A 25,990-nucleotide genomic window follows, 5' to 3' on the forward strand; every position below is an offset into this window, starting at 1 on the left:
GTCAGGAAGTTCTTCCTAATGTTTAGGTGGAATCTTCTTTCTTGTAGTTTGGATCCATTGCTCCGTGTCCGCTTCTCTGGAGCAGCAGAAAACAACCTTTCTCCCTCCTCTATGTGACATCCTTTTATAGATTTGAACATGGCTATCATATCACCCCTTAACCTCCTCTTCTCCAGGCTAAACATGCCCAGCTCCCTTAGCCGTTCCTCATAAGGCATCGTTTCCAGGCCTTTGACCATTTTGGTTGCCCTCCTCTGGACACGTTCCAGTTTGTCAGTGTCCTTCTTCAACTGTGGTGCCCAGAACTGGACACAGTACTCCAGGTGAGGTCTGACCAGGGCAGAATACAGTGGCACTATTACTTCCCTTGATCTAGATGCTATACACCTATTGATGCAGCCCAGAATTGCATTGGCTTTTTTAGCTGCCGTGTCACACTGTTGGCTCATGTCAAGTTTGTGGTCAACCAAGACTCCTAGATCCTTTTCACATGTACTGCTCTCAAGCCAGGTGTCCCCCATCTTGTATTTGTGCCTCTCATTTTTTTTGCCCAAGTGAAATACTTTACATTTCTCCCTGTTCAAATTCATCTTGTTTGTTTTGGCCCAGTTCTCTAATCTGTCAAGGTCGTTTTGAAGTGTGATCCTGTCCTCTGGGGTGTTAGCCACCCCTCCCAGTTTGGTGTCATCTGCAAATTTGATCAGGATGCCCTTGAGTCCATCATCCAAGTCGTTGATAAAGATGTTGAATAAGACCGGGCCCAAGGCAGAACCCTGTGGCACCCCACTAGTCACTCTTCTCCAGGATGAAGAGGAACCATTGATGAGCACCCTTTGGGTTCGGTCAGTCAGCCAGTTACAAATCCACTGAGTGGTAGCATAGTCAAGACCGCATTTTACCAGCTTCTTTACAAGAATATCATGGGGCACCTTGTCAAATGCCTTGCTGAAATCAAGGTAGGCTACATCCACTGCGTTCCCTTCATCTACCAGGCTTGTAATTCTGTCAAAAAACGATATCAGGTTAGTCTGACATGACTTATTTTTCAGAAATCCATGCTGACTATTGGTGATCACAGCATTCCTTTCTAGGTGCTCACAGACTGTTTGCTTAATGATCTGCTCCAGAATCTTCCCTGGTATTGATGTCAGACTGACTGGGCGGTAATTATTTGGGTCCTCTCTTTTCCCCTTTTTGAAAATAGGGACAACATTTGCCCTCCTCCAGTCTGCCGGGACTTCGCCTGTTCTCCAGGAATTCTCAAAGATGACTGCCAGTGGTTCTGAGATCACGTCTGCCAGTTCTTTTAATACTCTTGGATGCAGTTCATCTGGCCCTGGAGACTTGAATACATCTAAACTAGCCAAGTATTCTTGTACTATCTCCTTAGTTATTCTGGGCTGTGTTTCCTCTGCTGAATCATTTGCTCCAAATTCTTCAGGTCGGGCATTGTTTTCTTTATCGGAGAAGACTGAGGCAAAGAAGGCATTGAGGAGTTCAGCCCTTTCTGTGTCCCCTGTTTGCATTTCACCATCTTCTCCTCTGAGTGACCCCACTGTTTCTTTGTTCTTCCTTTTGCTACGAACATACCCATGTTTGCAGACATGGGGAAGCACTTACCCATACAGGCAGTCTGTTAGTGCATGCGCAAGGAGTCCCGAGTTCAAGTTGGCTGTCTGACCGGCTAAAGCCCTGTATGCACTTGGGAGGCTTTCTATCTTCTTCATTGCAGATACATGTATAGCACCGAGATTTCATGCTCATCAGTTCCATCTCAGTACATGCTAGGCAATCCCTGCTTTAAAAAGCAACTGTGTGAACTGTGTTTCTACATTAGGCCATGCACATGCAAAAAAGGTGTCATTCTGTAGTGTGTGGGGTGGGTGAGTGCAGCTGGTAAACCCGCGTTTAGAACCAAGAACCAGTGCTTCAGGATCGTGCATATACAGCTGAACATATTACTAGCTCCAATCACCTTTTAGAAATAGAGAGGATTAATCTAAATACTCTCAGGGCAAGCCATTTTCGCTCACATGCACCTGTTCAAGCATCTCCTCCACTTGTGACTGGGAAGGTCTCCAAGAAGACACCAAGCATTCGCAGGCTACTATTTTTGGAGCTATGAGGGGAAGTTTCCATGGTGTCACAGGGCAGCCATGATTCAGTCCACAGAACTGGAAAGAGTCTTGAAGCAAAACCATATGAGTTCTTACTGCTTTGCTCTGTGTTTGCTTGTTTGTTTTTGTCCAAAAGCAGCCTTGGCAAGCTACCATTGGGCAGTAATCACTCACTACAGTGATTGCCTTGATGATAAAGTGTGGCAGAAGCTCAAAATGTGCTGAAATAATCTTACCGCATTGTTATGAGAATAAATATTTTTTCACTTTTTGTGGGTTTTTAACTTTTACCAGTTTGGCTTTCCCCACTTCCCTTTGTGACTTGGTGCAGCAGCTGCACGACAGCATTGTCATAATTGTCTTAAACCAGAACAAGGGAGCGCAGCTGCAGATCTCGACTAACTGCTGCACCAATGGGCTTAAGGCAGAGTCCATTAAGCAACTGGTATGGAGTAAAGGGAGGGTGTCAGGATAAAAGCCAGGAGAAGAACTTCTCAAAGTGAGCTGCCAAAAATGGTTAAAGCAAGAAGAGCTTTGAGGAGGGAGGAGAAAGGAGAAAAGGATATATGAGAATAGGGAGGAAATAATTCATTCTGAACCGAAGAAGTCTATGGAGGACCCAGAAAGAAGGAAATAAATTGCACAGATTGTACGGAGGCAGGGAAGTGGAAAAGGTGGATGAAACTTTATAACCCCAGAGGGAGCTTAAAAGACATTTGCGGTTACAGCTGAGTTGGGGAAGGGTCATTGCTCAGTGGCAGAGCCTCTGCTTAGCCTCAGTCCTCACATCTCCACCTCTGAAATCCTGGACAGGTTACCAGGACCAACGGTCTGCCTCACAGTCTAAGGCAGCCTGCTATGTTTGTTTCCTAGAATCATAGAATTGCAGAGTTGGAAGGCATCACGAGGGTCATCTAGTCAAGCCCCTTGCAAAGCAGGGATCTTTTCACCCAATGGGGGCTCAAGCCCAGGACCCTGAGTTGAGGAGTCTCATGCTCTGCCAGCTGAGCTACCCACAGGAAGAGGTAGTTTTGTTTGTTTGTTTCATAAAATGTATATACGGCTTGGCTGTAAAAAACAAACCCAAACCCTCAAAGCGGTTTACAAAAAAGATAAAACAAGAAAATCAAGAACAAATTCACAACCCTGCTTTAAAACATACAAAAGTTAAAAACCTAAAACAAATTATAATTATGGTACCTCAGCTTTCTAAGCATCTGGGTTGGCTGGCAACTGTCTGTCTTGGGAGACAATAGAAGGGTGTACCTTTGGGGGTGAAGTCAAACCGCTGGGGAGTTACAGCTCCAGCTGTGGCTGTAGAGACACCTGGGCAGCCTTGGCAAAACAAGAATGTTTTTAGCAGGCACCCCAAAGAGTACAGCGAAAACACATGCTTGATCTCAATAGGCAGGGAGTTCCAAAGTGTGGCAGCTGCCACACTAAATGATCAAGTTCTTACAAATGTGGAACAGGGATTATGGGGCATATTTAGTAGAGCCAATTCTGCCAGTTGAAGCAGAAGTCGGATGATTGGGGGGGGGGGGTGGCAAGGAATCTTGTAGGTAAACTGGCCCAAGTTGTTAAGGGCTTTATATACTAATAGTAACACCTTGAACTCAGCCTGGTAGCAGATCAGCAACCAGTGCAGGTCTCTGAGCACAGGTGCTGTATCCTGAAAGGGCCTCACTCCCGCCAGCAATCGCGCGGCAGCATCCTGCACCAACAGCAGCCTCTGGATCAAGCTTGAGGGAAGCCCCACACAGTGTATTGCAGTAATCCAGTCCTGAAGTAACCAGTTCATGAACTATGGGATGAAGAATGTCTCAGAAAGAGTGAACCTGCCACAATTGTGTGCTTCAAAATAATATTCTGTCTCAAATGGGGCAGAGTTATTGAAGCCTTACTTGGATTGGCTTTAAACATGGAAAACTCTCATCATTTTGGAATGTTATTTTGAACTGTAATTTCCTGCCCTTTTTTTAAGCAATGAACTCTGGTCTCTTCTGTGCAAAACTGCAGAATCCTGATAGGACAAATGTTGAATTGCCTTTAGAGGAGGCATTCTGATGAATATGTAGAAGGGAAGGCAAAGAAACAACCATTCATCTATCTGCTAACCTCAGCTTGTAAACATTTGGCTTGGCAACTTCAATAACTCTCTCTCTCTCTCTCTCTCTCTCTCTCTCTCTCTCTCTGGGGGGGGGGGGCATACATAATGGCACTGCATATCTATCTTAGAGAAATCACAGGGTAGTGCAACTCGGCAGTCATTCGTCTAAGATTTACTCAAAGGAAAACCAGCCTGATTCCTGACATCTCACCATCTCTATGGTTATCTTCTGGGAGAGAATCCAGGAAAGAGGGTGGAGTGGGATGAGCTGCAGGAAGCCACCCAGTGCTGAAGAACAACTTGATAGTGCTATTTGAGGTCAGGCTGGGAGAAGCTGCATTTGAATCCGGGATTGAGAGAATGCTCTCGTCAGATGGAATGATCTGGCCATTTCACTTTTCCCCATTTCTCATTTTTTTCAGTCCTAAATTGAATTCTCTACATTTTGTAGTCATTTATTTTTTTAAAAATCCTTTTGAAACTTCTTCAGCACTTTGGTGCAAATCTCTCCTAATGTTTACCTAATAAACCAGCAGCAGAGTGTGAGTGTTCCCGTGCCCAGGACGGGCGTGTGTGTGCGCAGAGGGGGTGCACGCGCCAGGAGAGTGGAGGGTGAAGGAGCCTGTTGTGGCACCCAGCCCTTGCCACCCACACCGCTGCCTTCTGGGTTTAGAATTACACACCCAACTGCTTTTTGAACTGCAGGAGAAACATACATCCCATAGGCATAAAGACGAGACTTCAATCATTTAATGTGCCCCTAGAGCTACATCTCTTCCTTTTCTGTTAACCACAAATAGGAAAGCAAACAACCAACCTGTAGAGTCATATACAGACAGGGTCAAACTCTTGTTTTTTCTGAATTACAGCCATGGAGGTCCCTGACTGCTATTGCAGCACCAATGGGAACCTTTTTTTACTAAGTTTCTTAGCTGTGGGGTAGGATGTTGGGGATGGGGTCATGGAAGGGGCAAACCTTTCCTTCGCATCTGCAACAGAAAGCCCACTGCAGAAACACACACAAAAAGGCTGACTTGTTGAAATAAAGAGACAAGAAAATGCACTAAAAAGTGTGTTGCTTGGTGAAATGTTGGGCCCAGCAAACAAATCAGAATTAATTCTCAATAAACAGCAGACAACATAGTACCTCTTCACAAACTTTCTGCAAGCGGATCAGGATGAATGCTCAATAAACAGGTTGTCTGGAAGTGGCCAGTGACAACATTATATAGCATCAAAACCAATTTTGAATTTATAGAGCAAGGTGGGGTTGGGTGGGGAGATTGGAGTGCAGTCAGGTTTGAAGCCAAGAACAATGTTCTGCATTCAAGCATTTATCTTGGCAATAAGCTTTTCATTCTTACAGACATCAGATGAGCTTTGTATATTGTAAACCATCTCTAATGTTTATTCAAGGAAATGGGGCTTTGGGGCATTTCAATTGCCGGAAGGCTGAGAAACAGAGCCTCTGAAATCACTCGGGTCTCCTTCAACTGTATTGTTTAAAGTAAGTTTGGGGCCTGATGTCTGGGCTTGTCCATTATTATGCTTCTAGAAGGGTTCTCCAAGGAATCCCTTGAAGTGTTTCCCAAGTACATTCAGCTAAGGGAAAAGGGCAAATGCAGAAGCAGCTATAAATCCCATTGTTCCAAGGCTAACTTCCTGTGACAGGGTCTTGGTGAGCTGTGGGGTGGGGCTTTGCTCAGGGACACCATTCAGGAAAAGGGGTTCAGTGTCCCCACTCATATTTCAAGCCAAATCATGGAATCATAGAATTGTAGAGTTGGAAAGTACCTCAATGGTCATCTAGTCCAACCCCCGCAATGCAGGAATCCCAACTAGATCAGACTTGACAGATGGCCACCCAACCTCTGCTTAAAATGCTCCAAGGAAGGAGAGTCCACCACCTCCCAAGGGAGACCTTCCTGTCAGACAGTTCTTCCTGATGTTTAGTCAGAATCTCCTTCTTGTAACTTGAATCCGTTGGTTTGAGTCCTACCCTCTTTCTCTGGAGCAGGAGAAAACAAGCTTGCCCCATCTTCTATGTGACTGCCCTTTAGGTATTTGAAGATGGCTATCATATCTCCTCTTTACCAGGCTAAATATATCTAATTCCCTCAACCATTCCCCATAAGGCTTGGTTTCCAGACCCCTGATCATCTTGGTTGCCCTCCTCCACACACATTCCAGCTTGTCCATATCCTTCTTAAATTGTGATGCCCAGAACTGGACACAGGACTCCAGGTGTGGTTTGACCAAGGCAGTACAGAGTGGTACTATCACTTCCCATGATCTGGACACTAAACTTTTGTTGATGAGCCTAGAATTGCATTAACGTTTTTGCTGCTGCATCACACTGTTGACTCATGTTAAGCTTCTGGTCTGCTAAGACCCCTAGATCCTTTTCTTGTGTGCTACAGGGAAGCCAGATGTTAGGGGCTGGACTGGATCAAAAGAGTAGGGAATGCAATCACAGGAAGATCAGATCCTAACAGAAGAGGAGGGGGAATATTCACCTGAGTCCAGCGTCTCCAGAAGCAAGGAGGCAGGCAGACACAGAGGCTGCACAATTGAGAGAGGAGCTCCCCAGCTTTGAGATAGTAACTAAGCAATCAGAAGGGAGGGAGCAGCTGGGTGCTACATCACTCAAGAGTGGGGGGGGACCCCCTCCCCCCGAACTCAGAAGTATGAGCGTGTCAGAGAACAAAGGAAATGCAGCGGGGGAGGGACATCCCACTGGCGCACTTCTTGCTGTGGAAGTAGAGGGGAGGAGTCAGAATGAGCAACTGCTGTGCTTGCAGAAAGTTGTGTCTGCGTCCGCAACATGATACTGTAATAGAAAAATTATAAATCTACCAAATGCTCCTTAATTCTTATCAGAGAGCTACCAGAAGGGAGAGGGGAACTCCCGTACTTGACAACAGGTGTCCCCCATCTTATATTTGTGCAGCTAGTTCTTCCTGCCTAAGTGTATAACCTAACATTTCCCCCTCTTGAAATTCATTGTTAGTTTGGGCCCAGTTCTCCAGTCTGCTAAGGTCATCTTGAATCCTGATTCTGTCTTCTGTGGCATTAGCTACCCTTCTCAGTTTGGTGTCATCTGCAAATTTGATCAGCCTCCCCTCAATTCCTTCATCCAAGTCATTTATAAAGATGATGAAGAACAATGGGCCCAGGACAGAACCCTGTGGCACCTCACTTGACACTTTCTTCCAGGATGATGAGGAACCATTAATGAGCACCCTTTGGGTGCCCACAGACCAACTGTTTATCTGTTCTAGGACCTTTCTTGGTACCAATGCAAAGCTCACCTGTCAAGAGCACCTATATCTCTTTCCAGATCTCTTTTCCTCTTACATACTGAGCAAATATCATTATCAATCATTCAATGAAACTATTTTTTAGGAACATGTGAAAGGCACAAATCCTGTTGCTTTAAAAATGGCAAGTTTGCATATCCAGTGTCAACAACCCTCTTTAGCTGTCATGACATATTAAAATAATAATAATCTCAACAAGTACTTTTAAAGTACGGCTCATTTGCAATCTAATACTGTGTAAAGGATTTTGTACTAATTATCCTGAAACCTTTTCTAGAAACCCCAATGTGACAGAGGTGAAAAGTTATCTGGCTTCCATTGGTTGAGCTGTTCTGATCCCACAGATTCTGGAAGTAATAACCACCTAGAAAACCCTCTACCAGACAACTGTTGGGATGATGGGCTGGGGAAGGAGAAAGCTTTGCAGCAATCACTGTCACAAAGTAAATATGATAATGCTTTTGTACTTCTATTTGGTCATATTCACTGTGAGACTTCTGCCATCTGCACTTAGAAATCTCCCTGCCTGATTAATTACCACTATCTCCTGAGTAAATTAAGAAACCAATCAAGCTCTATTGTGCAGGAGAGGATATGTCTATGGTTCTTTCCATCTCACAATTCCAAAGTGAGACCAGGGCCCTGAAAGGAATGCCAGCTATGCCAAACATAAAACCATCAAGAGCTACTCCGGAGAGGGGAGGCAGTAAGGCCCCTCGGCTGGCCTGGCTGGGACTAACTGCTCTTCTCTGGTGCCATCATGTGGCCATTGAAGGCCACCTCCCCATCTCTATGCAAATTTTGAAGAAAAGTGGCATAGAGTTGACAGGGATCCCAAGGGTTAGGGTTGCCATATTTCAAAAAGTAAAGACCAGGACACCCCAAATGTTGTTGAGGTTTTTTTTTTAAAAAACACACCAAAAAGTCACCTGATTTTTCAATTGACTTGCATAAGATCCAGGACAAAGCACTACTTTTTGGAAATTCCTCCTAGACATCAATTCCGGCATTGACATCCCGGGAATGTCCAGGAAATGGCACCCCAATCTCAGCCAGATCATACATGGCAGGTGCCCACCCAACCTCAAATAAAGGAGAGTCCACACCCTCCTGAGAGAGGCTGTTTCACTTTTGAAAGTTATCTCTGCTGTTTTGGCCATAATCTTCTTTCTTGTATCCTGAAGCCATTGGTTTGGGTTCTAGCCTCCAGAACAGGAGAAAACAAGCTTGCACCATCTTCCATGTGACAGCCCTTTAGATATTTGAAGTTGGCTCTCATATCTCCTCTCAGTCTCCTCTGTTCCAAGTTAAACAAACCTGGTTCCCTCAACCGTTCCTCGTAAGGTTTGGTTGCCCTCCTCTGCACATGTTCTAGATCCTTCTGGGCCAAAACCAGACCTAAACCCCAATTGAAATGGATCTAGAAAATCAGTTTCCTCCAAGAGCACCTGGATCTGTTCCATAACCTCAAGAACCTTGCCCAAGTAGGGGAGATTAGCAACTGGCCAGTAGTTATTTAAATTTTCTGAGTCCAGGGAGCGTTTCTTAAGGAGTGGTTTTACCACCGCCTCCTTCAAGCAGGCAGAAACCATCCAGTCTCGTAGGGAGGCATTGATCACCCAGCCAGCTGCCCCCTCCCTGCTAGCTTTTCTCATGAGGGGCAAGGGTCCAGAGCGCAAGTGGTTGTCCTGACTGATCCAAGGACCTTGTTCACATCCTCCAGCCTTACCAGCTGAAACTCATCCAACACAACATCCAGTAGGACCAGAACCACCACAAAGCAGTGCCATGTATCCCCAACTCAGCCTGCTATTCCAGAAAGATACAATTTTTGATGGTATCAAAAGCCACTGAGAAGTTGAGAATTAACGAGGATATATTTCCCCTGTATCTGTCTTGGCCAAGGCAGGGCAACCAAAGCAGTCCAACACCACAGGACCAGACTGTGCTCTGCACACCCCTTGAGATTCATCTGCTGTAACAGTGGAAGCAAGTTCTCGATGGAGGCAAGTGGTTTTATCCTCAGAATGCTTTGCAAACAATCACATGGAGCTGCCTTCGGTTCTGCCACTTCCTTTAGGCCAGGCGGTAACAGGTCCTGCACCACCTAGAAAGCTCTGCTGGCCGACACAATGAGGCTGCAATGGAGGCAGGAAAGTAGTTTTCCTTTGCATCCTTCACTGCCACTAGGTAGGCTCGATGATGTACAAAGCAATATGTGTGTGTCTTCTTAGGTTTGAAGTTTGGCTAAAGGGTGGAGTATAACTGCCTTAAATAAATTAAATATGCATTGTGTTCAGCGACACTTACTTCCAGGTGTGCTTTTAGTCTGCAACCTTATTGGAAAGGACCCACAAAATCCACATTTCCCCCAATTGTTTTCTCCTGTGGCAGCTCATATCCAAATGGGACTGTATTCAAATATCACATGGCATTCACCGGCCCTGCCAGCTCCACAATGACTTTGGCTTGTGCAAAGGGGCTCCTCCCACTGTCCCCCTGCACCCCCAACTGGCTCTTTGGGGGTCAAGACAACCTCTCTTCACAGTGCACAGGGGAAGGGAATATTTCTGTTTGGAAAGCTGCAATGTTTGCACAGATGAAATATGTTTTCAGACCCAGATTTTCTGTCCACACCCATGAAATGCTATTTCCTGCTATGCCCACCATGGTGCTGATCTCCTTTTCAGATTTCCAGAGGACAGAAAAACTCCAGATTTATCTATTTATTTTGGGTGGTGATGGGGGAGATAAAGTGTTGGGCAGTAGTAGCTGAAGGAAAACTTCAAATGGATGAGGGGGAATTAACGAAGGTGCAAGAGGTTTGCGATCCACTTGAAGCTGAGGTGTGTGTATAGTCCCTAACACTCTAGAACTCAGTGGGCTTTACTTTAATGGAAACATGCTTAGCATGGCCCTGCGTATTATTTCATTCTGGCATCCCAAGAACCAACCTGGCAAAACTACTGGGTCTGCAATTCCTAAGGCTGAAAACTCTAATCTCCAAAGGCATCACAATTCAGTCAGGTGGTCTTGAATAGGGCTGATCAACTGGTGGCAGGAGTAGGGCCTGAACAGATGCTCAGAAAATATGACAAAAGCTATGATTTGTGGTTTTTTTCACTGTTAGTAATCACATGAGCCAGTACTGAATAATGGTACTTTATTCTTAGCAATCATAGAGTTGGAAGAGACCACAAGGGCCATCGAGTCCAACCCCCCGCCAAGCAGGAAACACCATCAGAGCACTCCTGACATATAGTTGTCAAGCCTCTGCTTAAAGACCTCCAAAGAAGGAGACTCCACCACACTCCTTGGCAGCAAATTCCACTGTCGAACAGCTCTTACTGTCAGGAAGTTCTTCCTAATGTTTAGGTGGAATCTTCTTTCTTGTAGTTTGGATCCATTGCTCCGTGTCCGCTTCTCTGGAGCAGCAGAAAACAACCTTTCTCCCTCCTCTATGTGACATCCTTTTATAGATTTGAACATGGCTATCATATCACCCCTTAACCTCCTCTTCTCCAGGCTAAACATGCCCAGCTCCCTTAGCCGTTCCTCATAAGGCATCGTTTCCAGGCCTTTGACCATTTTGGTTGCCCTCCTCTGGACACGTTCCAGTTTGTCAGTGTCCTTCTTGAACTGTGGTGCCCAGAACTGGACACAGTACTCCAGGTGAGGTCTGACCAGAGCAGAATACAGTGGCACTATTACTTCCCTTGATCTAGATGCTATACTCCTATTGATGCAGCCCAGAATTGCATTGGCTTTTTTAGCTGCCGCGTCACACTGTTGGCTCATGTCAAGTTTGTGGTCAACCAAGACTCCTAGATCCTTTTCACATGTACTGCTCTCAAGCCAGGTGTCACCCATCTTGTATTTGTGCCTCTCATTTTTTTTGCCCAAGTGCAATACTTTACATTTCTCCCTGTTAAAATTCATCTTGTTTGTTTTGGCCCAGTTCTCTAATCTGTCAAGGTCGTTTTGAAGTGTGATCCTGTCCTCTGGGGTGTTAGCCACCCCTCCCAGTTTGGTGTCATCTGCAAATTTGATCAGGATGCCCTTGAGTCCATCATGCAAGTCGTTGATAAAGATGTTGAATAAGACAGAACCCTGTGGCACCCCACTAGTCACTCTTCTATGAATGAATATATATGGGACACAAATCTTTTAAAAACCTCAGTCTCTGACAAGGTATGTTTTTATTTTTCATACTAATCCAGCATGAAAACATTGATTACAAACCTAATGATAAATCACAAAGAAAAAGTTTAGAAAATACATTTTAAAGGAAAACTACATGATTTGCTTGAATCCTGTAAGTATATGTCAGAATTTCAGAGTTAGTAACATTTGCTTGAGAATACATGTGGATTATTGCTCTTCTTGAATCTGGAGAAGACCACCAGAACAGCTATGATGAAGCAAACAGGCGTTTAGGTGCAATTGTTTCTCTTCAGGCTGATGTGGTTTGTCCAAGGAACAGAATACACCTGAAAGGTGCAAGTCACATGCTACAAGCAGGGAATGAGAGAGAGAAAACCCATTAATATGACTAATATGAACTGCATCCATAGTAAATCAGAACATTACTAATTAAAAGTTAATGTTAATGTTAATGTTAATGTTAATGTTATAAGCATCCTAGTGATACTTCCCTCCCCAACCCCCAATAAACATCCTTATGTTGGACATGGCGCAGCTAAAGTGAAGTGCTTCTGTTTGTGTGCTGAGCAGTAAATTTTTACTGGGTTTAATGAGACTAACTTCCAAGTAAGGGTGTGCAGGATTGCACCTGTAGTCCCTTAAAGGGAATTAAATGTTAACTTGGTCTGTGTTGTGCTCCTTGTTTTACAGCAGCCTATGAAGACTGCATGGGCACAAAACACTGGAAAATATTGCTGCACAATCTTTACTGTAATAAAGGGAGATTTCATAGGGGACTTTTCCAGTGCACTGCATCCTGTGTCAGCACAGAAGTTATACATGTGCCATCTTTAGTCCCTCTGTGAAACATGAATTCATGTCTCTCTGTTTAGCAGAGGGACATGCATGTTTCTGTGTTTTCAATCATTAGGGATACAACAAATCCCTTGTTGTGCACCAAGAGAGACCCCTCCCCACCCCAAACACCAACAACATTCATTGAACATTCATTCATTTATCTTCATACATGCAGGTCCCCAGCAGGACAGATCTGCTACTGACAGCAATGCCGCTTGCACACTCATTTATCCACAGTTCTACAACGAGTTTTGAGACAATATGTGTTGTAATGCGAGTCTGCTTCACTCTCAACTTGTTATGCAGTACACAAGCATAGTAAATGTACAGTAAATGCAAACATGTGAGCATAAACTGACCCTTTTGGCTGTGGGGTAAGCACAGGTGGACAATACAAACAATAAAAATGCTCAGCGTTACAACAAGCAAGGTAAGTGAAGAGAAGGCCTGCCCTTCTTGAGGGATAATCACAGGACCCAAATGGACAGAGCCACTCTCATGGTCTCCTCATCAAAAGGGACAACCTCATGCCATGTTGCCATAAGTTTGAATGGCTATCATTTTCTCCTAGAGGGAAGAGTCAATGGGAAGCACAGAATGGCGCCTCGGGGGGGGGGGGTCAGATACAATTTGTCTCTCTTCAGCTGTCCCCCAGACCACGTAGCCCAATGACTCGCCCCACGTTACTTAATGGGTCCTTGTCTGTATAGGCTCAGCCCCTTATTGGCACCCCCGGTTTCTTGGGCATTCTGGAATGGAGATAAATTATAGCCAGATGACCCCCTGAGGTTTCCCACCAGAGAAGAGCACCTGACTGAAGATTTTTCTTTCCCACAACCTTGATCCCAAGTACATTTTCCCAGTCAGAAGAAATGCCAATCATTCCTCCATCTGAGGAAAAGTAGAAAGGCTCCTGTGGCAGCCCTGGGAATGAGGCCTGCAGCTGCATCTCCCCGTCCTAAGCTCCCTTGCTTGTCATGCCAGACTGTGACAGAAGACTGAAAACTGCCTTTCAGGGAGACTTCCGTTCAGCTCATGGAGATCCCGTTGCTCTACTCCAATGGGAGAATTAAGCACACGATACAGTCCTGACATTAATGGGGCCAAAGCGCTGAACTTCAGCTGAATCAGGCTACATATACTTGTACTAGGTTTGGTACCATTTTAAGCTTTACTACATGAAAAATGTTAAAATGTGCAATACTACGCAATTATGGGACAGCCCAAAGCTGCTGACTGTTATTGCAAGAAACATACCGTAAATGTATTTACCTGGAAGGAAATCCCCCCTGAAATCATGGAGGAGATAAGAATGGCTAACTGGAGTAAGACAAGTGCTTCTTTTCACTTTTTTTTTGGGGGGGGGGAGAACTTGTATAACGAAGTTTAGATAGTTGCACAGACAGGCACTGCTGATGCTGCAAAACTACTGAAAAGGGAACTTGAACTAGTTAAGGACAGAAGGCTTTTTGTGCTGTGCTCAGCTAGAAGTCTTCCAAGTCACCAAGCAACTGTTTTGAGTTCTTTGACTAGGCAACAGCACCCCCAAACAGAAAACAAGGGCTTCTTTGTGTGTTGAACAGAGGCTGCTGGAAAACCCAGGCGTTTTACTCTTTTTGGCTCCTGAGTCATTTGTTGGTGGTTGCTAAAGATTTTCTTTTTTTTTTTTTTTTTTTTTTTTTTTTTTTTTTTTTTTTTTGCTTTTCTTTGTAATCAGCCAATTTTGGCAATTCTTTGTGCTCTAGTTGCTATAATGAATGGATGCAAGATGTTTGTTGTGGTGTGAGGACACAATAAAACCATTCCTCTACTCCACAGACCCGCCTGCACCAAACCAGAGAAAGCAGGCTGCACTTCAGTCCTCATATTTAGGGGAATCCTCTGCACATTTATGGAGGAAGTAAGTAAATGGGTTGTGCAGAGGTTCACATGTGCAGAGTGAATATGCACAGGACTGGGCTACAAGGATCAGGCTCTGAAGTGGTGGAGAAGAGAAACACACATTCAAATCTTTACTTAGCCAAGAAGATTTATGGGAAGCCTTAGGCAACTCCTTAACTCTCAAGGCCAAACTAAGTGTGTCTTTGCATCCAATGTGCAGATGTTTCAAACTGGAGTGAGGCTAATCATTAATGGGATTAGAGCCTTTCTCCCCCATCCAGCTGCCATCCTGATAAAATGCTTTCCAAAGCCAATATTTGCTTTGTAGAAAAATACCTCCATTGCTGCTTCAGAAGAATATTCTTAGTATCTGTCTGCTCTGATGGCATTATCAACCCCACCCCACTTTCATTGTTTTTAAAAAAGCAGCACACAAAATGCAAAGACACATTTAAGATCATGTCTCAACTGGCCCTCACAGGGCTACTGGGGATAAAACAGGCTAATCCCTGTATCAGCCCCACAGATATTTTTTGGAGCTCTTGCACAGCTCCAGTTCATTATAGGGTGGCTTCAGCAAGAGAATTTCCTGCTACATTATAACTTAGAACTGGTACATTATATAACTTATTTCCTGGTACATTATAACTTAGCCCATAACTTAGAACTGAACATCTAAGGAAAACATTATCAGAACTGATCCCCAAAACAACATAATCCAGAGTGGAACTAGGAGAAAAAAGGCAAAGTTTTACATGTTTACTGAGTTTTACAGGGTAAAGGGAGACCCTGTAAAAACAGTCAAGCAGACTGTTTAGAGAGAAAATGTATTTTCCCAAAAAAACTAGGTTCCTCAGATTTAATTCCCACCCCAAGGATATCCCCAAGCACTGCCTTTCTTTCCTTCTTCTTTCACTTCCAAGTTCAAAATAGTGCTGCACAAGTACCTTCATAATGAGGGACATTTTTACTGCCAATTATTATATTTAGCACTGTTAAGCAATGTCCTTGTTTTTGCTACGTACCTTTGCCAGCTCTGGCGCTTCATGGAATGCACAGTTCTCAACATCGGCTACTGACTTCGGACAAGTTGTTCGCCCAACTTTAACATCGAAAAAATAAAGGACTCCAGAGACAATCTGTAAGATGTGGGAAATGGCTCCTTTACTAGAGAGAATATTCAATATATTGCACGAGACCCGATGCCTTTTCCAATCACAAAAGACAGACTGGGATTCATCTGTGAACAGTGTCCAAGGCTGCCCCCCTGGAAAACAGTGAGAGGGATACAGGAGCCGCCTGTGCTTAGCCTTTCCTTTTAGAGAGGAACTATAAATCTGCCTGCGTCATAGACATTTGGGTTATTACTTTATATCAAAGAGCTGACAACTGGCATTCCTGTAACATCAAGGAACCAGAAGAGAACAAGGTGTTGACATCAGAAGGTCCAAATCCAGGCCTTTATGGAGATGCATGGCTTCAGGCTCACCCCTGCTTTGCAAGGGGGAAAGAGAGGAGGTTATAGTGACCCCCACCCCGACACACAGACCATGCCCAACAGAGGCACCAACAGCAGACCCTTAACCTTAAGGCGACACATCTCCATGATGGAAGGGCAAAGCATGCTGAACGCATCCCCTAACGTTAATAGGCTTTGGTTAACGCAAGTCACTGTCATAAGATATGGTGACAGCTATTGGCATAGATGGCTTTAAGAAAAACAGGACAAATTTTGGAGGGATCGGTCTGCATTAAGACTACCCGGGAGAAAATTCTACTCTATAAACTACATAAAAAGAAAAGCTTCTTAGAGATTTGGAGTGCATTTGGGGATTGATTTAATGTCTTTTTAATGCCCTACACGAGGATGGGAGAACTGAGCCAACTCAATAGTTCAATCATTAGGTTTCTTGTTGATTCTGGAGTTCACATGATTCTGCACATTTTATGCTGAAAGTAGCAAGAAAAGCCAGGTTCTGGTGTGCTGTCTGCAAGGAATGGCACACCTTGAATCTGAGGGAAATTGCAGTCAAACATAACTATGCATGGGTTCTAGTTAGTGCATGAAGGAGTTAAGACCGTAGGGTTAAGATTCATAGACTCAGCTAGGTCATACTCTCTTACCTCCATGAGTAAGTGACGCTTCTTCTTCTACCTTCTCTCTCTCCCTCCAAGACATGTAACCCACCAGGGAGGATGTGGCTAAGGTTGCTCCCAAGTTTGGAGCATGTGTCTGGAAGTATATTCTGATTTTCCTACCCAAGAGTATTCTGCCTATGTTCTTCTTGCAGCTGCATGGAACAATGAAGGTATCAGACCTTTGAAGTCTGACCTTGTAAGTAAAGCATTTTAAACTTGCCTAGCTTTACGAGGTCTGTTCCTTGCAATAGGAGTAGAAAGAGGGGAGAATCGCAAAAGGGATAAGAAGGGTCTAACAACCTATATTCTAGCCCTGCATTTTGAATCTAGGCACCCAACCGATTATTTTGTTGTTCACCCACACATGTGGGTCCACAGGGATTCAAATTTTTAATTCCCCCACAGAATCATGCCAGCCTAGGTAGCTATACTGCATGTTTGCATAGCTGACTTAAACCCTAGAAAATCAGGATACCACCACTTGTTTCAAGATGCAAACAAATTAGAGAAAGCTACTTCCTTAAATTTCAGGAAATGTTTGCATCTTTTAGTTAAAAAGAGAAGAGGAAGTCAAGCTTGGGGGAAGAGAAACTGCTGGCTGAGCCCTAAAGATTATAGTACTGACTAGCCAGACACGAATAGCAATAGGAAATGTAAAGAGGCTTGGCTCTGCAGGATACTGATGTCTCAGGCCAACATCTTCCTTTTATTTTGACAGTGCTGTCATTTGTCATGGCAACCAACTAGCTGTCAATCAAACTGCATCAAAGGACACAGCTGTGCAGAAGTGGCAGAACTTGCACTGAATGCCAGTTGATAGGAATTGCCAGTGAGGAGATGCTCTTTCCCCCTGGCCCTGCTTGGGGGCTTCTCTGTGGGGCATCTGGTCGGCCACTGTGAGAACAGGATGCTGGACTAGATGGGCCATGGGCCTGATCCAGCAGGCTCTTCTTAGGTTCTTAACTCAGTACAGCTCTGGTTAACAGAATGCATCTGGACACACGTTACACGTCTGCTACCAGTGTAAAGATGGAAGAAAGACCAATTCATGTGACCTTTTGCAGCCCCAATTTGCTGAAATTTTCAAGGGCACTTGGACAGCCCAGATTCCTGCTGAATTACACCCAAAAACTGTAAGCAGCATATCTGAATTAAGCAGTATTGGAGGAAAGGAATCAGGGAAGCGCTCTTTGTCCTGTGGGATAAATATCAGCCTCACATAACCAAACGCTTAGTTCTAGCGAGTGCATGAAGGGATTCAGACCCAGAGAAGGCAGTCCTGCCAAGCATAACTAGGACAAGCCCCCTCGCCTTGGGAGGAAGGGTTACCAAAGCCTTTATTTGTTATCCTTCAGCATATGAATCCAACCCAAAAGGACATCAGGGCTGAAACTAAGTTAAACTGCCTGCCTTTTTTCTGCTGCACGGAAAAGCACATAAAACTGAACTTTGAAGAGTTTGAAAACAAAACATTTTTAACTTACTAAATGTGTGGGCTTTTTCTATGCCAAAGGGGAAGTAAGGGGAGGTCTAACCGCCAATATTTCCATGCTTTATTTTGCTTCATGTTTTTTGATTTTAAAAGTCTGCTGGGGCTTGCTCAGCAAGAATATAGTTGCCCCCAAACCTGGATCTTGGCAACTAGGAAATTTGACCTTTATTCTTTTAAATCAATTACACACAAACATTAAAAACCAACATGTCCTAGTTAGGTCAAGGCTGTTCCAGCCAACAACAAGCAGCCATAATCTTGGCTGCTGATTATGTAAGCAGGAGAGACTGACCTCCCCCTGGAATCCTGCAGGGGGGGGGGAGTCAAGCTGGAGCTGACCCCCACCGCCTGGAAGAAGTCAGCTGCTCTGCTCTGCTCACAGGTCAGGCTGCCAACTGCTCGCCTTGGTCCTGCACTTGTGCCTTTAATGGCAGCCTGGAGCGCACAAGTTTAGTCCCATGTGCACTTGTAAACATTCAGAATATTTACGTGCGGCGAGCTGCAGCTAAAAACACAGGAGCGAAAGGAGGGGAGGCGGGAGAGAGGAGAGAAGAGCCCTGCTGCCGCCTGGCAGTCTTAAGGGGCAGGCAGCTTCCCAGGCGGCGGCGGCGGCGGCGGCGATTCTTCCTGGGGGCTCCTCTCGCTGCCTAGTCCCAGAAAAACAGAAAGCTCTCCTCCCCGGGCAAAGAAACCAAGGCCTTGCCTTGAGAGCGGGGACCCGTCCTTCGCCGCCGGACCAGGGAAGAGCAGATAGCCCAAAAGATACTGCGCGTGTAAGAAAAGACATTCGGCTTCGCATGCGCCGTCAAGGCTGCCAAGTCCCGCGCCGGAGAAAGCAGCTCCGCGCACCGGGCCGAGTGAAGAGGCTTCGTGGGCTGCTTCTTGGGGGAGTCTCCCTGCCCGGACTTGGGCTGGACTCCGGCCGGCCCCGCTCCGGGGTCATCCAGTCCGACCCGCCCGCCCCGCATACTCACTTGCTTCCTGACCCGGACCACCTCGGCCACGCGGCTGGCGTACTTGTCGTTGCTGGCCCGGTTGTACTCGTTCATGGCGAACTGCAGCGCCCGCCGCGCGCCCTCCTCGTCCGCCGACGCGTCCTGCACGCCCCCCAGCAGGGGCGGCCGCTGCTGGCCCGTGCCCGGCGCGGCGCAGAGCAGGAGGGCGCTGCACGCCACCAGCCACCGCCACGAAGCCATCGCTCGCTCGCTCGCTTGCTCGCCGGTCTCCTCCGCACGTCCGAAGTTGGGCGACGCTGCTGCGCGGAAACTGGCGGCTCGGGCGCGCGCGGCGCTTTTCCTCGTCCCGCCGCCCCGCCCCGCCCCGCCCCGCCCCGCCCCTCGAGCGCAAAGCCAAGCTGACTCGCCCCCCCCCCCCGCAGGACCGGGAGGCGCCGCTCTCCCGCTTCGCGCAGCCTCGCGCTCCGGGGGACAGTTACGCAGACCTGGCCAGCCTTCCCGCAGCCCGCCCAGATCACCCGACGGGGGTTTCTGTTACGCAGCTGCCCTTGCGCTTCCTTTGTTCGCAGCGTTTCTTCCCTGCCTTTGCTAATTAGCAACCAAGAGTCCAGGAGCCTCTTCAAGGCCTGGGGAGGAATCCAGCCTTCTTGATAGTTAAAGAATTCATTCCCCCAGGAGGCCGGGATGGCCACCAAGCTAATGGTTGTCACGCATCTGTCTTGTTGTAAATAAAAAAAATATGCCCTTTTCCCTTATGGGGTATCCAAGAGCCCATATAGAGTCCTTACATAGGTTCCCTATTGGTAGGAGAAAATAACAGAGGCCAAGCAGAGAATATTGAGAAGCAAAGCAGCTAGTAAGCCTGATCTTTATTGATCTGTTGCAACAGGAAAGGAGGAGGACCCAGAAAAATGCTGTGCAAGGGCTTATAAAGACTCTTGAAATTCCCATCCTGTAGATCAAGACCACCCCCAGAAATATTATGCATACATCACAGAAGGCGTGTAACCTAAGACCACCCCTCAGATACATCACAGAAAAGGTGGTCTTAAAACAGAAATTTCAATATTGTTTTTCTCTTATCCTTGTTTATTTCCTGTCTGGCAGGTTACTTGATTGGATTGCCTGAGGAGCCTGGCCATTCTTTTGTAGTGATAAATACTTATTCAAACACCCTTAAGACAGGATTTGTGAAGGAAAAGACAATGGCGAGGCTTTTCCACTTTGACCATGCAGAGAAAAAATTTGCTCAGTTTAGGAATCAAAATGGTTCCAGGTTGGCCTTCCTGTGGTGATCTATGTATGTGCGGTTATGAACATTGCCATATATCTAAGACCATAAAATTCCTATTACAGTCTGGAGAGGCAATGGAGTGCGCCTGCCGGGTGAAGTCCAACTGCTGCCTTAGCAGCCCTGGGGAAGAAGCCTGGGCCGGGGGCTGGAGGGCCGGGGCTGCCCAGAGGACAAGGCCCCCTCCTGATCTCACCGATGGGTCCAAAGGAAAGCAGAGCGAGACCTTTGACACCAGCCTGGCTGCAGGAGTTGCCGGAAGGAGGTGTGCAATCGTTTTACGGACTCCGCTCCGGATTGTGTGGGATTTACTCCTCAGCCTTTTATTCTCCCAAAGATATCCCACAAGGCAGCAGAGGTTTAGGATCAGTTTTCCTTCTCCTACATGGGCTGATGAGCCCCTCAGTTCCCTCTGCAGCACAGGCCGAAACCACCTTCTTGACCGTTGAACCCGCTACTGTCTTATAGTCTTGGACTCCAAGGCCAGTCCAATAAAATTTCCTGCCTGAGGCTCAGAACAAGATGCCATCCCTATTTCACATTTAGTTAAATCTCGCTTCAGCACTGGTAACAGCATACAGCACTCTCCACCACAGCTTAGGGCAATATGGAGTATGTGAAGATTGTCCAAAGTATACATGACGCAAAAATCAGAAGCAAAGTCTGATCCTTTCTTTCATTTGGACTTATCCAATGAGACAGAGGGACTATGTGAGACATTTTCAGTACAAGCTGATAGGAATTCCTAAGACAGAAAACCACAAAATATTTCAGGACTTTAGTTGCAGAGTTTTGGTACTTTTGTCAATATGAAAAGGGAATCTGTGTTGAATTCAATTAATTATAGGTCTGGTTTCGGAAGGTTGTCCTGAAAAGATCCAAGTAGTTGGTGGGGGGAGTTGGAAGGAGGGAGAAGCAGAAAAAATATGCTGAGAATGTGACTGGGAGGAGCAGAAAAAAGTAATTTCCATCTACTTTTCATGAAACTGCTTGACGTCTAAGTACATAATGTTCTCTGACACTTTGTACCCATTTTCTGTTCCAGAAACCTGACAGCTCTAGTTAAAATTCTTCTTTGGCAATCACTCATAGCTGAGTAAGATTGTCTTCCATAAACACGGTTTTAACGATGAGTCTGTAGGTGACTGTGGAGGCCGAGACAGTGGAACCTCGACTTACGTACGACTCTTACATTACGACCTTCAGTAGGTGCTTCGACTTATGAACTTTCCCCTGGATACAAACAGAGGCCTTGCCAGCAGCCCAGAGCTCACCTGGCCGGCTGCAGAGCAGCGCTGAGGCCTCTGCTGCCGGGGAGAGGCCCCCATCCCACCCCCAAAGCTGTGGAAGAGGGCTGCCTGCAAGAGGCACAGCAGGGCGCACTGCAGCCCCAAACCCCGCCAAGGAACTAACCTGAGGAAGTCCAGAGAAGAACCTGGCCTGGCAAGAAAAAAAAGTGAACCTGGACGAAGTGAATCAGCTCTTTACTGACCCTTGCCCCACCCCCAGCTTGTAGCCAAGTAAGCCCACTCACCCTCAGCGCATTGAAGAAAAAAAGTTAATTTTTTTCATCTACAATACAGTACTGTCTTATTTATTTTATAGTACAGTACATTATTGCCTTCATTTTATGGATCCATGGTCTCATTAGACAGTAAAATCCATGTTAAATTGCTGTTTTAGGGGGTGTTTTTCACTGTCTAAAGCGGATCAATTAACTTTTCCATTACTTTCTATGGAAAAGTGCGCCTCTACTTATGTATGTTTCTAGTTATGACCAGATCTCCAGAATGGATTATGGTTATAAGTAGAGGTTCCACTGTAATGGTTAATACTTCTAAATAAATTACTTATGTCCAGCATAATTGAAATTGAAATACTTTATTGTCACTTGTACAACTTGTATACAGTGGTACCTCGGGTTAAGAACTTAATTCATTCTGGAGGTCCATTCTTAACCTGAAACTGTTCTTAACCTGAAGCACCACTTTAGCTAATGGGGCCTCCTGCTGCCGCCGCGCCGCCGGAGCACAATTTCTGTTCTCATCCTGAAGCAAAGTTCTTAACCCGAGGTACTATTTCTGGGTTAGCGGAGTCTGTAACATGAAGCGTCTGTAACCTGAAGCATCTGTAACACGAGGTACCACTGTACAGTGAGATTACACAAGCACCCCCCACTCAGCTCTCTTAGTCTTAATTCCCCTCGTTTACTGACGCACACCCACCAAACCCGAAAGTCAGTTGCCCTGTTGTTATCTTTTCATTCAGTGGCCCAACAGCCCACGGATAGTTGTTCTTTACCCTGTTGGTGCGACTAATCATGCTTCTGTATCTTCTGCCCGAGGGCAGGAAATCAAGAAAGTGCCGGCCAGGGTGTGAATCATCCCTGAGAATTTTCCGCACTCTCCTGAGGCAACCTTCTTCTGCCATTTCATCCAGCGGATTCATGGGACAGCCCATAATATCTTGTGCTGTATTCACCACCCTCTGTAGGCACTTCCTATCAGTTGATGTCAAACCCGCGTACCACACTGTGATGCAGTATGAAAGGACACTTTCTATTGTTGACCGGTAGAAGATCATCAAATGTTGATTGACATAATAGAGATGTAATACTAAAAACAAGCCTAGAGGTGGTCCCTATGATCATGTGTTTTCCTATACCTACATAAGCTTAAAGTTAATATTTGTGCATGTATCAAAGCTGTCTCATGCAGCCACAAAATTAATAAATCTATGCCCTAACAAGACTGCTCCCAATGAGCTGCCCCAGCACCACATCAAAAGTCATCCATTGCCAATTATTTTCTAATTAAATAGTAGCGAAGGTTGGGGGCAATTTGAATCAAAGAAATGCTGTGTAGGGCTGCTTCTGAGAAGAGGGCCAGAATGTCATGCATGCTTTAGCTGATATTCCTGCATGGCAGGGGGCTGGCCTAGATGACCCTCAAGATCCCTTCCACCGCTCTACAATTCTGTGGTTTTAGAGAGGCCTACCTTTGGACGCCAGGTTTGAACCCCTCCTCCCAGATCTATACTACCTGAATTTATCTGCAATTGTTTTATCAATAATATATACTTAATGGATGTGGGGAACCAGGAAGAGTAAAGATTTAATTTTGTTTCTAATCTATTCTAACCCGAATAAAGGCAAATTAAACAAATTACAGTACCGGGGGGAGCAGAGGAGACCCAATTACTAAATTTAAATCACCACTAGATGTTGCCATAATGTAGGCTTGTTGCTGCTCGTTGCCTCTTAATCCTCTGCCAAGGCTGCTGCCATCTGCACTTGAAGCTCTGCACCCTTTTGTTAATGCTGATCACATGGAGGGAAGACACACAACTAGGCAGACATAGGTTAGTCTTGTTAGTCTTTACATTTTTTAAAGATAAACCCCTCTGGAAATTGTTACAGTGGAAGGCACAAAATTTGGCCGCGTGAAGTGGAAATCCATCAGCCTTAGGAAGAAACTTGTCCAGATACAACCTAACATCACCTCTTCTAATTAAAATGCAAACATGCAAAACATTTTGAACATTACAGGTGGGTTTAATCCTGTATCTGAAGTTGTTGGAAGACTACTGATATAGACAGCAGCTGGACTGTTATGTCCAAAATCTGGAGTCCACAATTTCATAAAAAGATTAAGTCAGATAGAAATAAGCCAAGAAGTGAGGAATGGCAAAGCAAGACTCCTTTTTATACAAATTGGGTCAACAGCAGGGAAAAATCATAGGGGGGCAACCCTGAGATAACAACTTCTGAAATAATCTCTCAGCTGACTTTTGAATCACAGTTGCAGTCAGGGCATGCACAAATTTTAAGCCATTTATTTGTGGTCAGTTACAACTCGCTCCTGCTTTCCTGTGCATCCTCCAGCAGGTGTCTGAGCTTCAACTCTAGATATTTTGGTCTGGACTGGAGACAGCAGGGGAAAATAGGCATTTAGAGTGTTTCTAGTGGGTGCTCCCCACTTAATGTGACTTCACCCATACCCACAGGGGTCCAGAATGTGACCCCTGCATAAGTGGGGGGGGGGGGCATCTGTATAATCTACTCTTGCATATGGCTTTCATATTCTTATTCAGCTCAGGGTGGCAATTTTCTAACCCTTCTGGCTGTGGAAAAGCAGGGCTTGGCTAAGACTAGAGTGTAGTGTAAAGCAAACAGATACCCATACTCTGCTTCCTTGTGGTGGAGTCTGCTACCAGAAATTTTCTACGGGGCACCACCACCTATGGACTGAGGCTTTTCAATGACTTGGCCCATCCCAAAATGTACTATAGATTCTGGCGTATTAGGCGACTGGGCGTATTAGACAACCCCCCAAATTGGCTACGCTGGGCAGCTCTGCACTGGGAGAAAGCTGCTTGGCGTAGAGCGGAGCCCACCGCCCGCTGCTGCTGCTTCTGAAGCAGTGGGGGACGGGCTCTGCGCTGGGCAGCTTTCTCCCGGCGTGGAGCGAAGCCCGCCACTGGCTGGTGCTGCTTCAGAGCCGCCACAGCAGCAGCGGGAGGGAGGCTCCGCTCCGTGCCGCCCATACCCGGCGTATAAGACGACCCCCGACTTTTTAACCTTTTCCGGGGTTAAAAAGTCGTCTTATACGCCAGAATCTACGGTATAAATCTGCCACGTAGGAAGCTGACACTGTGGGGTGCCTGAGCACTGTGTCTGACCCCTAGCTTCATTTCCATGTAGGACAGTGTCACATAAAATTCCCTCCCTGCCAACAATTGCCAATGCAACCACAGGCAAGTACCGTATTTTTCGCCCAATAGGACGCACTTTTCCCCTTCAAAAATGAAGGGGAAATGTGTGTGCGTCCTATGGGGCGAATACAGGCTTTCGCTGAAGCCTGGAAAGCGAGAGGGGTCGGTGTGCACCGACCCCTCTTGCTCTCCAGGCTTCACGAAGCCCTGCGCAACCCTCAGGAGCCCGGCGTGAAGCCGCGCTGGGCTCCGGAGGGTTGCACAGAGCTGCCTGCACTCCCGGGCGGCACGCAACTCTGCGCAACATTCGGGAGCCCGGCGCGGCTTCGCGCCGGGCTCCCAAAGGGCGCACAGAGCTGCCTGCACTCCGAAGCCTGGGGCGCGCTAAAGAGCGCTCCTGGGCTTCACCCAGCTCTCCGTAAGCCTGGGGAGACCGGCGCGGCTCCCTAGGCTTGCGGATAGCAGGCTGTTCTGGGGGCTGGGGTCGGGGGAAGCTCGGGCTTCCCCCGCGCCAGCCCCGTGCCTGGGGGGGAAATAATTTTTTTTTCTTTATTCCCCCCCCCCAAAAAAACTAGGTGCGTCCTATGGGGCGAAAAATACGGTAACTCACGACTTTTCATCCCAGAAGATAACCTGGGTCATCCCAGATGGCTAAAAATAATAATGGGTGATTAATACTTCAAAATAACCCATGGACTTATCATAGGCCTCTTTGTGCATGTGTGTGAAAAATCCCATTCCAGAAGGCTTCAAACTTCAATCCCCCAGTTGGTTTATGGTTTTGAAAACTGCCAAGCTTCCTTAATAATTGCAAATAGCATCCGTTCACTGTGTAAGCTTATCAGCAACATAAAATAAAAACACTGGAAAAGTTTCCACCCAAACATCACTGACTGCCAAACAAGCAAGGTACTTCAGGCAAACTGTGACCACATCTAGAAGTTAGAAACAACCTCCTTGGTGAGCCAAA

General features: G+C 46.1%; 1 protein-coding gene and 2 long non-coding RNA genes across 3 annotated transcripts; 2 read left to right on the top strand and 1 right to left on the bottom strand.

The window, feature by feature from the left end:
- The first annotated feature begins 520 nt into the window (after positions 1-520).
- LOC308481032 lies at positions 521-11,873 on the top strand. The gene is made up of 2 exons (XR_013988416.1): positions 521-765; positions 11,650-11,873. It is a non-coding gene; the product is annotated as an uncharacterized lncRNA (long non-coding RNA).
- Positions 11,711-19,302, bottom strand: LOC308481021 (cystatin-like). The gene is made up of 3 exons (XM_081012998.1): positions 19,035-19,302; positions 15,455-15,568; positions 11,711-12,058 (listed from the first exon to the last, which is right to left on the bottom strand). Exons 1-3 carry the CDS (start codon positions 19,254-19,256, stop codon positions 11,981-11,983), a joined length of 414 nt encoding a protein of 137 aa, XP_080869124.1. The 5' UTR covers positions 19,257-19,302; the 3' UTR covers positions 11,711-11,980.
- Positions 15,575-25,147, top strand: LOC308481030. The gene is made up of 3 exons (XR_013988414.1): positions 15,575-18,833; positions 20,373-24,686; positions 24,730-25,147. It is a non-coding gene; the product is annotated as an uncharacterized lncRNA (long non-coding RNA).
- The last annotated feature ends 843 nt before the right edge of the window (positions 25,148-25,990 follow it).

This window comes from Podarcis pityusensis, assembly GCF_964106645.2.
Source record: "Podarcis pityusensis genome assembly, chromosome: 7".
Classification (NCBI taxonomy): domain Eukaryota; kingdom Metazoa; phylum Chordata; class Lepidosauria; order Squamata; family Lacertidae; genus Podarcis; species Podarcis pityusensis.

What these genes read in the sequence shown, in the direction of transcription:
- LOC308481021 (XM_081012998.1), bottom strand. Translation starts at nt 19,256, where the DNA reads ATGGCTTCGTGGCGGTGGCTGGTGGCGTGCAGCGCCCTCCTGCTCTGC. An exon ending in TGGTCCGGGTCAGGAAGCAA is followed by an intron (nt 15,569 to 19,034) that starts GTGAGTATGCGG and finishes CACATCTTACAG; the next exon opens with ATTGTCTCTGGAGTCCTTTA. An exon ending in AAGCGCCAGAGCTGGCAAAG is followed by an intron (nt 12,059 to 15,454) that starts GTACGTAGCAAA and finishes CCCTGCTTGTAG; the next exon opens with CATGTGACTTGCACCTTTCA.